Genomic DNA, 11,393 nt, shown 5'->3' on the forward strand with positions numbered 1-11,393 from the left:
AAAGCATTGCTCATTTCAGGAAAAGCCCTCCAAATCCAGCTCACTTTACTTGTAAGTTATTCCCACTCCTTCCACGTCATCCCAGCAACAATGGTCAAGTGGTGACCAGAAACCAGCTTTCCATGTTTTTCCCATATAACCAGTAACTCCCAAACTGCAAAGCAAACTTCTGTTCCCAATACACCTCACCTGCATGGGAACAGCCTGGCCTTGCCAATCGCTCTAAAGCAACAGAAGCAAGGGCACGGGCTGCTGTTTGCCATCCGTTTGCTGTGATGGTTTAGGAACCCACTGTCCTCGTGCCGCAGAGGGCTTTGGGGTTTTTAACAGTGAAAAAAAAACTGAGAACAGTGCTCTGAAATTAGCAACCTCATAAACCAGCATCTGAATTTGCTCCTAGATCTCAAAACATCGTCTGCCAGCAAGGACACCTGAAGGGGGTTAGTTGAAGAACGTGACTTTTATCCAGTGGGACAGAGTCCATGCACACCAAATGAAACTTAGAAGATAGGGAGAGCTTGAGGAAGGGGAGGCAATGCACATTTCCATGCCATCTAGTGGGTTCTGAAAAAGAGCCATGGGACTAAGCTACACTCCACACCATTTCAGAGGGCATAGCTTAAACAGCACGCCAAATCCCACTGCTTCTTCTTGGGCATCCTCACAAGCATCTGCTTCACACCTGTCATGGACAAGTAATATATTTTCCACAGTGGGGAGCAAACAAAGAGGAGCAGCACACCAGAAACCACCAAGCTCCCCATCACGTTTGGTCATACATCAGTCTGCTTTTCTCCATAACCTTCAAAAAAAAAAAAAAAAAAGAGGAACCTTTACGGTCCAGCATCATCACGAAGCCAAAGGGGCAGAAAAACACGTTGCCATGCCACTCACCACCTTCCACAGCATGTTTCTCCTTATAAAAGGCACTCTCCTCTGCCATCCTCCAGTCTTTAGGAGTTATCTCCCAACCCAACAGGTCGAGGGACACAGGAGGAGCCACCACGTGAGTGATGGCTGGGGACCATGCCAGGCGCTGGAGACCTTTGAGTGCGGAGTTGCAGGGAGGAGGCACAGCGCTGCACTGCAGCTTCAACCAAATCAGCTCCTCACAATCAGCACTTGGCAACCCCACGGTGTCTTCAGACTACTAAAAGCATCTGCTAACGATGCTGGCTGACCTCAGACCCAGCCAACCTGCTGAGACCTCCTGAGAAACCATCTCTTTCGCTGTTCAAGTCTTCAGAGAACACAGCCTAACTCAGCAACCCCCCCCCCCCCCCAAAAAAAAAAAAATACATAAAAATATAATAGTATTTCAGAAGTAGAATTTACAGTCTGATTTTTCAACTTTCAGGCCAGATGCCTCTTATTTTAGCAAGTATGTCAAATACAGCTAGTCCACAATTTATGGATCAAATAAGAGAAGCTTAAAGAGGAGAGACTCAAGAGGCAGAAGATACTTTTCAACAGGAAAAACGAAATGAAATATAAGATTTGCCTCAAAATGCAACAGACCCATGGGACAAATTAAAAAAGGAAACCATAAAATGCTCGCCCAACTCCTTTTTTAATTCTTACATCTGTTACTTTACTGTAAAGTTTCATCTACTGTGTATAATTAGATGTATGTGTGTATGTACATACAGATTTCTTTGAGATATGTGTACAGTTTTTAACCCCAAAGAAATTCTTAACGATGCTCTCTGGAAAAAGGAAAAAAATAAAAGGAAAAAAAGAAAAAAGCTGCAATAAGAGCTACTGTGGAAGAAAGGAATATCAATGACACACATGAAGGTCTGAGGGATGCTGCATTGCAAAGAGGCTTCAGCCTGTGCTCTACAGAGCAGCACAAGGACGGCAGCAAGAAAACATCACCCGATGGTTGCTCAGCTCTGGGAACATGGTGAAGAGCTGAGATCTGGAAATGGGTTGCAAATCCCTGACACAGAGTAAATCCCCAGGAGCCAGGGGCAGCAGCGTATATGCTGTATCCCATAACCATGCCTGCTCTGCTGCCTGGCTCAGCCCCAACCTAGGCCACTCCATGCTCCTGGATGACAAAAACACTGCAGAGGGGTTGCTGGAGGCAACGTGGCCCTCTCCAGAGGGCTTGGGGACAGGCCTTCCTATGGGCCTTCCCATCCCGGCCTGACTCCTGCAAAACAGAAACCAGCCTGTTTTCAATTTGCTATAAAAATATGGAGGCCGCTGGGGGTTTCTTGATCCATGAGAGGGTTATTTACCCAGAGATGGGAAACAAAACCAAAAGAAATAAGGCTGCTGATTCCAGTGCAAAAAATCTAGCGATGTAACTAGGTATCACTATAGGCCCCAAGGTCCTCCAAGAGCAGCCACCAAATGCCGTCACACCTCATGGTTAAGCACTGGAAATGTGCACAAGGAGGGAAGGAAACTGCATCCACTTCTACGGGATGGACCAAGAACCCCGTGTTTTACTAGGGTACAGGAAGGAGCAACACAAGTACCCCAACATCACAACCACTGAGGATCCATCAGGATCCACACAACGGGCCCTCCTGGGAGAGGCAGACCTGCCCCCAAGCAGGAGGAAAACCAAGGCGCTAGGGCACACCAGGCATCCACCAGCCGAGCTGCGAGGATGAAGTATTCCTCTGGAAACAATCAGGCTCCCTAATAACAGGGCTGCAGCCTCCGTCTGAAAGGGAGGGAGGAGGAGCAGGCGGGGAGAGAGGGACTCGCTGGATATTTATCCCATCCTCATCTTTGTGTTATCAGTACCCCGGTATCAGCATTGTTCAAAATGGCTGCTTAGATGGTTGCCAGCAGCAACAACAGAATCGGTCCATCTGCTGGCATTCTCTCTAATCCATCTCAAACACTCTTCTTCTTTTTAAATGCACGCAGGGAAAAGGAAAAAAAAAAAAAAGTCTGCCTTGTACAAAGAAACAGAATCCTCCTATAACAGAGCCTTTTAACTAGATTTTATGCCACCCCTGTTTCCAGGACACACAGACAAAAGTTAATTTTACGATAAAAGAACCAGTGTAAGGTGCTTTTTTGTTATGAGATCAGAAAGCAAATGGAATTTGAATTGTCTGCAGTGGCATGTATCTGACAAAGATTAATTTAAACAGATATTGTCTCTGAAACCAAAGTCCATTGAACGGCTTCACAGCCCATCAACCATGCGAAAGCAGCTCCTCCAGCAGCACTGCTGACTCCACCACTTTCTTTAAAAATGGCTTAACCTATTTCTTGTAAGATAAAAGGTCATATATAGTTCTATTTTACAAACCCATAATAGCCAAAGCCACACCAAGCAAGGACAATTGGAAGAAAATAATAAAGGGGGGGGAATTCCTCCCCCTTCGCAGACAGATGCTCGACACTCACTGTGTATTTCTCAAAGTGCGCTGGCAGCGTGCGGTCCCAGCGCCACCGAAATATTTCAGCATCATTAGATTATAATAAAATCCCGTGGCCTTTGTAGGTCGCTGGTGGGGCCTGGAGGAGCCCAGGGCAGCTTCCTGCAAACAGCACAGGACGCTCCCTCCTAAGACATATAAAGCAATGCCGTGCCGATCGAGACAGCTGCTTGAGCTTCAGTGGGACATGCACACACACACACACAAAGCTACAGATACCCAAATCCTGCCATTTCTTTCCTTTTATGTTCCCAGTTTATAAGGAGCACCACAGGGAAAACACTACCAGGGAGTTTCAGAGTATTTGATACAGCAACAGCCCAGCTTTGGGAAAAGAATGAAGGAAAAGCAAAATAAAAGATGACAGCCAGAAATACTTTTAATATGGTTTCAGTATTTTCAAGAGAAAGCTTCTGTACAAAGAACAGCCAATGAACCATTACCAAAATAAACACAACTGTCTTAAAAAAGAAGAATTAAAAAATTATTTATCATCATAAAGAAAATCAAAAAAGATGAGAACCAGCAAGTGAAAGACAGAAAATACATTTGTTTTTCATTCTCCGGATACGCTCCTTTTAATTTGGCATCCAAAACCATTGTAATTCATTAATGCAAATTTTATTTATCTCAGGGATCCATTTGTTGCTCTGCCACTCCTCTGACAGGGCACTTGTCTTCATCAAGGGATCCAAGCAGCCAGGGCGCAGTGCATGTTGTCGCCTGCCATCGCTGCCCCAGAAGACACACAGCACTGGTGCCCCATAAAGGCTGTTACTGGTGTCCCCAGCAGTCACCCACACCCTGCACAAGGGTGGCCAGGGCTCCTGGAACAGAGGCAGTGTCCATCCTGCACTCACTGAGGTCCCTGAGGCAGGGGGAACCACATTCCCCTCCAGTGAGGCGATGCTGCCCATTTTTCCAGGATCACCTTCCCCCAGGCTTCAAAAGCCAGGCTGACCCACAACCAACCATATACACAGCCTCTCCGAGCTGTCATCCCAGCAGGTCTGCCTCCTAAGCACATTTGTGGCTTTGTTTTGAATGATGTGGGGAAAGCCAGCGAAAATAAATTAAAAAAATAAAAATAAAAATGAGAAACATAGAACACAAGTAAAAGCACAGGATTTTATTAATTTGTGCACTACTTTAACTGCACTGTTTTACAAGGGCTAACCCCAATCCTGCACAAAATCCTAAGCCGTAAGCTTGAGACAAAAAGCAAATGCTCTTAAAACGCAGCACCGGAAAATCCTTTTGGAGAGAAATGTGGTGGTGTCATGCACAGGTGAATCCTCAGCATTTAATAAAGCACAGACACAGCACCAACCAAATGGAATCTATTAATATTTAAACATCATGATTAAAAAAGAGTCTTTGAAAAATTGAATTTTTGCTCCTGGGACATTTCATTGTAAAAACATGAAGATGCTTTCCCCCTTTGCATCCCCAAGTGAAGCACTACAAGCTGTTCCTGCAGGATCTGCGCTTCTCTGCGAGACATTATCAGGCCCATTCGCAGCTCCTGCTGCAAAGGCAGAAGTCAGGAGTCACGCATTAACGTCCTTCATGCTTGTTAATGTAGTATTAGCAGCAAGTATTAATGTAGTCAAGGCTCAGTGTCTTCCAGTTTTTGTTTTCATTGGGAAACAGTCTGATCTGTATGGATGCGGAGAAGTCACCTCCCTCCCCTCCTCTCACCCCTACAAGACCGGGGTACGACAATCCCATGGCCTAACCTCTTCAGGACAGCATCGAGGTGGGGGTAGGACACACCAGGAGTTTATTTAACAGCCTCTCAACAGGCATCCCACACTTCCAGCTCTTCAGAGCTGGGTGAAGTGATGTCCTGGCTGGCCTCTTGCTGAACACCCCTGTGCTCGGCTGCCTTGTGGGAGGGCGAGTCAAGCAGAGAGGGGAAACGCTGCTGCTCCTCCCGAAATCCCGCCTCGGCATCTTTCCAACGTGAGCAATTCCAGCCTTGAGTACAGTGGGCAGGAGGGGAAAAAACGGTATCACAGCTAAACACCAAGCTCTGCACGCCCTAAACGCAAACTCCCTGAAATTAAACACGTAAGCCCATGAATTAACTCTTCCACCCTAAGGCTAACAGGATTTTTTTTTAAGACATATTTCCAAAGAAAATTAAAAGCTGCCACACCACAAGAGACAATTCGCAGCTGGATGTGACTTTGCAGTGATATCAGATGAGGGAAATGCTAGACGAGCTCGTTGAAGTTTTCCAAAAGTTCTATCTTAGGTTTGAGGGAATAACCATAAAGCATCCGACATCAAAGCAAGCATCAAATAACAGCGAAGCACATTCCCTCACACAAAGCTTCAGAAACAAAGCACGCAGGCACATGTGTTTCATGTTACTGCAATTTTAGCACAGTTAAATATTTCCTAAGAGATTCCTTCTATATGTGACCAAAATTAAAATCCGCTGTAAACAACTCACATGCTGGAAGCAGAGAAGGCCAGTTCCTCACCTGGGCTAAGCATGCATTTCTAAGAGCATAGTAGGCAAGCTCCTGCTGCTGCCTGCTCAAGCCAGAAACCAGGACTTCAAACATGTTTCCTCTAAAAAAACTCGTCAAACCTATTTATTCTTAAAGCCAAAATTAAACGTTTCATTTCTCCTGTTTTCCTTTTTCCATGTTTTCCTTAGCCCCTTTAAGCTAGCATCATTTTGCCTTGAGATAAAGATAAAAAAGAGTCCCTGCTTCAGAGGGTCCTATATTAAAAAAACAAACAAACAAAAAAAACCTCAGAAGTCAATAAATAAATCTGCTCAAGCAAACAAACAAAAAAAAAAACCCACACCCCAAGTTAAAATTCCAGCTCTCCCTGCATGGCCAGCAAGAACCTCTGGTGTTTTTCATCAGCCCTGATCCCAGTTTTGGTAACATAGTCCAGACCACACTCAAGAAATATCTCACCTATGAGGGAGCAGCAATAAACAGATCATAAGAATTAATGTCTAACAATCCTTTGTTTTAATTATCTATTTTAAGAAAAAATAATTAGAAATGGAAAGGGCATAATATGTATTTAAAGCGTTCATCATGATAGGACTAATGAACCTCTGCCAACCCCTTTTATGTGGTCTAGAGTATTTTAATATACATGGGAGGATAATCCACCTGTAAAAAACAATAAATTAAAAATTAATTAGCAAATTGGAGACATGCTGTATGACAGCTACCCCACCCAAGAACCGAGGGCACAGAGACAAACGGAGCTGTGACGTGGGACGTTGGGTTTCAGCGGGGAACCCAAGCCATGTTTCACGGAGCACGGCGTGCTTCCAAACCCGCTCCTGCCAGATGCGATCTCACATGCAGACCCAGCTCTTTACATAAAACAAAAAGAGCCATAACCAGGCCTAGAGAGCCCCACAAAAGTGTTTTCCCCAAAATAAACAGCTCTATAAAAAGGGAAACCATCTACAGTTTTAAAAACAACTGTATGCAGGTTTAGCTTCAGCCCTCTAGGACATCGCAGGTGAGGGAAACCAAACACTCGCCTTATTTTTGTTTGGGGGAAAAAAACTAAAAGTACTAAAAACATCATGATTGTTTTTACCTCTGAGGCTGCATTTCTGCAGGTATCTGTGCAAATGATGACTGATAGGTGTTGTAAAAGCGGGTAAAATAGCAAGCTCCCAAACCAGCGCTCCCCACGCTCCGGGCATCGCACCTCTCAGCACGCCCAGCAGGCTGCCGGAGCAGCACCCAGCAAGACAGGATTCAGGATTATTTGTGGGTTTGAAGACCAGTGTTTACAAAGGCAGTGCATTTTAAAGCCCTGCCTCATTGTTTCTCTAACAGCACATGTATATTCTGCTCCGGCTGGCACACCAGGGCACAAGGGCTCATCGAAGAGCTCCCACTCAGCGCAGATCAACACCAAGCTCGACGCTTCTGCTGCAGGAACAAGTGTCCTTCCCGACAGTAATCATAAAAGCCATGAACAAGGAAAACTCCCCCTAAAGCCCCCACAGACACTTGCCCACCCATACGCAGCCATGACAACTCAAGGGCACACTGCATTATACTATATTAGGAAGCGCAAGCTAGAAACGTGAATTTGTTATGCTGGATAACAGCCTGCTGTCAAAATCCACCAAAGGTCTTTTCTGTCTCCAAGAACCCAAGAGATAATGGTGTAAAACTTTTGTTCATAAATATTTATGCGAGGGAACTTGTTAAAAATTAACCGCCACCGTTAAAGGTTTTGTATCCTTTAGGATTCCCGGCATGCAGCGCAGTCGCATGCTTTATATTAAGCCTGGCATTTCTGCATTCCTTTCCTGCATGCTTTTGTCATTTGTCTAAAAATTAAAAGAGGAAAAAAAAAAAAAACCCACACACCACACACACACAAAGACGGGATCTGTACACATAATAATAAAGCAGTTTTTAAGAAGACAAAGATGCCTGTGTTCAACATCCAAGATCTTTCTTTGAGAAAAAAAAAATCAATTTAATGACTCCAGTGAGATCAGGGTTTAAGCCTCGTTTAAGTTTTACTAAGCATGGAGGAATTATTGGTTGATAACGTGGCATACATGTTTTTCTCAGCTCTGTAAGTGGGGGAGCTGGGGGCGGACACAGGATCAGAGCCCTCACCCCGCCACCTCCGAGCCCAGGAAGGCCATTCCACTTGGATCTTACTTGAACATTTTTCAAAGAGACTTTCCAACCACAGAGCGAAGGAATTTCACATCCGCACAATCCTCATTTTTTCGCAGGTCTGAGTCAGAAACGCAACTGCGCAAACATCTGATCTTTATTAGCAGCACCTCTCGGCCGCGCCAGCCTCAGGTTGCGATGCTCACGACAGAGATCGTTTGAGGGGAACAGTAGTTTTGATTTAGCGCTGGTGAGCATCGAGTAAGCCAGGGTTTGTTTTTTTTTTTTTCCAAGTCATAATGGTTCCCATATAAGCCGACCGCTGAGTTCCTATCTTAATTGCAAACACACGCACAGCCACAAAGTGTTTGCGTCTCCGGCGGCTGGAGCTCTTCCACCTCACCTTCCAGCAGCATCCTCGGGATGGATGTGGAAAGTTGGCAGAAGACCTTTGTGCTGCGCCCGAGGTAAACAGGCGGCCCTTCGGAGGGGTTTGCTTTATAAAAACCTCCCTCCGGCTCCACGCTGCAGGGGCTGTGATCAGCCCCCCGGGTTTGCCCACTCTGAAAGGAAACCGCACGTCCCCGCGCGCATCGCCTGCCCGCTTCTGTCCCAAGACAAGCTGTGCTGCTGCTGACACCCCAAACCCACTGCTTGGAAGGAAACCCCATGGGCAAACACCCCCTGTGCCCCCTTGGTGCTGCAAGGCCAGCAGCGATCACCTCCAGGACGCGCTGCTTCATCCCCAAGCCTGCATCTCGGAGGACAATGGGTGCCAGCTCTCATTTCAGAGCTGGGTTCAGACGTGCCTGGGGATGCGAAACGCCAGGGCTGGGACCATCCCCGTCCTCTGGCTCTCCCAGAGGAGCACGGGGGGGACAGGGCGCTCCGAAATGGCGGTGTGAATGACGGATGCCAGCGCCGCCGCTTGGGGACGGGGCGGCCCCGCATGTGTGTGTCCCCCCCCCCAAAACGCCTGACCCCAGCGCTCACCCACGTCACGCACACCATCGGCCCAGCGCCTCTCCCCAAAAAAACACCCCCCAAAAAAAAAGAAATAAGAAACCCCGCTGCAAAATAAATAAATAAATAAACCCTTTGTGCGAAACCAGCCCTGGTTTTAGGTGACCTCCATCACCCGCTCCCAGGGCGGCTGCCTGTGTCAGTGACACTTTGGTCGGTGGTTTAATAAAACATCGCCCACCGTAAGATATTCAACCCCCCCCCCTTATAATTTGGAAGTTCCCGTGGAGCTACTTCTCTCCTAAGAAAAAAAATAAAAAATTCGTTTTTTCGCATTTCAAGTATTTTAAGCAGACTTGGAATAATTAATCGTCTTAACGCAGCCCTTAGAAAATATTAATTCACCCAAAAAAAGGCTATAATCATATCCTCAGAGAAAAACCTTTTGTGTTACATGAATCTTCTCTGCGTCTCCTCAGAGGTGGAAGGAAAATTCTTCTGCTGTTTTCTATTTTCATGTCTCAACTGGAAAATGTTTTGATAATGCTCTTTTGAATGCAAACTGTACCCAATGTGATTTTTTTCTTCTTCTTCTTCTTTTAGCAGTTTTTTTTTTTTCCCCCCGAATGGAAGGAGGGCTCTTTAAATAAACACAGCCCAACTACCCGGCTCCCTCCAACAAAACCCACCCTCTCCTCACCCATTCACGCCATAGCCGGCGCAGGAGGAATTTACATTCCACATTTGCAAAACAAATCCCAGCCTAATGTCATTTTAATGGGCGCACGGCTCTGCAATCACTCGCGGGGACAACCAGGAGCGGGATGGTTTATGCAAAACGCCCCGAGCCGCTGCCCTCCCGACGCATACACCCAGAAAGAGGGGTTCCGATGGGGCCGGGGGGGGGCACCCCCGTTCCTCCTCCCCTGCTGTTGCCCCCCGGGGGGGCTCACAAAAGGCACGGCAGCAGCACACGGGCGTTATTCCCGCATCCCGCCCGCCCCAAATCAGCGCTCCGCCACTCCCCGCGGCGGGGCCAGGCTCGGAAAGAAGAAGAGGAGGGGGGGGGGACACATACAAGCGACAGCGTTGTCCCCGCAGCCCCCTCGGGGAAAGACCCCCCCGGGGGACACCCCCGGCACAATGCGGTCCTGCCCCCGGGGGGATGCGCAGCGCCGGGAGGGGGCCGGCAGAGAACAAAACGCGGCAGACAAAAGGCTGAAGCTGATCGGGGGGGGGGGGGAAAAGAAGAAGGACGGACGGACACCGGGGGGGTGTGGGGTGGTGGGGGGGCACTCACCGACTTGCAGCACGTTATCCACCGCGCCGGTCTCCAGCAGGCGGATGCCCCGGCGGAACGGGAGCCCCTCGCCGTGCGGGGCGCTGGGGGCGGCTGGGGGGGGCGCCGGGGGCCCGGTGGCTGGGCTCTCCTCGCCGGCCGTAACGCCGGCAGCGGGGGCGGCGGCGGCGGCGGCGGGGCCCCCCCCTCCCCCGGCGCTGGCAGCGCTGCCGGCGGCGGCGGCGGTGGTGGTGGCGGGGGGGGAGGCGGCGCTGCCGGCGGTGGCGGCGGCGGTGGCGGCGGTGGCACGGCCGGGCTGGAAGCTGGAGTACATGCAGATCTGGCGCTCGCTGCGGGGGAAGCTCCAGTAGACGATGCGGCGCTGGACGGGCTCCGGGATGCGCTGGAAGCGGCCCTCCACCCGCTCGAAGGCCCAGCTCCCCGCCACCCTCTTGGCCGCCGCGTCCAGCAGCGACTCCGGTTGCAGCAGGCTGCCCGCCCCGCCGCCTCCCCCCGACGGCCCCGAGCCTCCCGCAGCCGGCCCCGGGCCCGCTGCCCCCGCCGCAGCCCCCGCCGCAGCCGGGCAGCAGCCGGCCAGAGCCGCCGGGACCCCGCTGGCCCCCGCCGCCCCCGGCCCCGCTCCGGTCCCCGCAGCCCCCGGCCGGGGGTGAGCGGCCCCGGTGCCCCCCGCCGGGCACGCCCGGGAGCACAAGCGCTTAGGGCCCGGGGCACCGGCGGGCAGAGGCGGCCGGAGCAGCTCCTCTCCCTCTCCTCCCTCCGCCATGGCTGCGACCGACTGAGCCGGGCGAGGGGAGGAGAGACGGGGAGGAGGCACCGGGGTGGGGGGGGGGAGCACGGGGGACCGGGGGTGGAGACTGGAGGGGGTGGTCCCGCCGGCCCCGAGCCGCCCTCGGTCGGGGCGGGCCCTGCTGCAGACCCCCCTGCGGCCCCTGCCCTCGGGGGGGTCGGGGGAGAGGGGTTGGAGCCCCCCCCCCCCAGAGGGGGTGATGCTGCGGGAGGGTGGTGCGGTGCTCCTAAAGGTGCCCCGGGTGGCTGGGGGCTGCACAGCTCGGCCTCGGGTACCGCAGCGCTGCTGCCGTCCTA

At 50.3% G+C, this 11,393-nt stretch overlaps 1 protein-coding gene across 1 annotated transcript in view; it reads right to left on the reverse strand.

Annotated features, from left to right (window-relative positions):
• The window catches only part of ZSWIM5 (zinc finger SWIM-type containing 5), an 86,909-nt gene extending 75,820 nt beyond the window's left edge, over positions 1–11,089 (reverse strand). Inside the window, exon 1 of the mRNA XM_027463501.3 lies at positions 10,311–11,089. Within this exon, the coding sequence (XP_027319302.3) occupies positions 10,311–11,073 (763 nt within the window). The 5' untranslated portion in view covers positions 11,074–11,089. The remainder of the gene's footprint in view (positions 1–10,310) is intronic.
• Positions 11,090–11,393: the final 304 nt, after the last annotated feature.

Source organism: Anas platyrhynchos, chromosome 8 (genome assembly GCF_047663525.1).
Source record: "Anas platyrhynchos isolate ZD024472 breed Pekin duck chromosome 8, IASCAAS_PekinDuck_T2T, whole genome shotgun sequence".
Classification (NCBI taxonomy): Eukaryota; Metazoa; Chordata; class Aves; order Anseriformes; family Anatidae; genus Anas; species Anas platyrhynchos.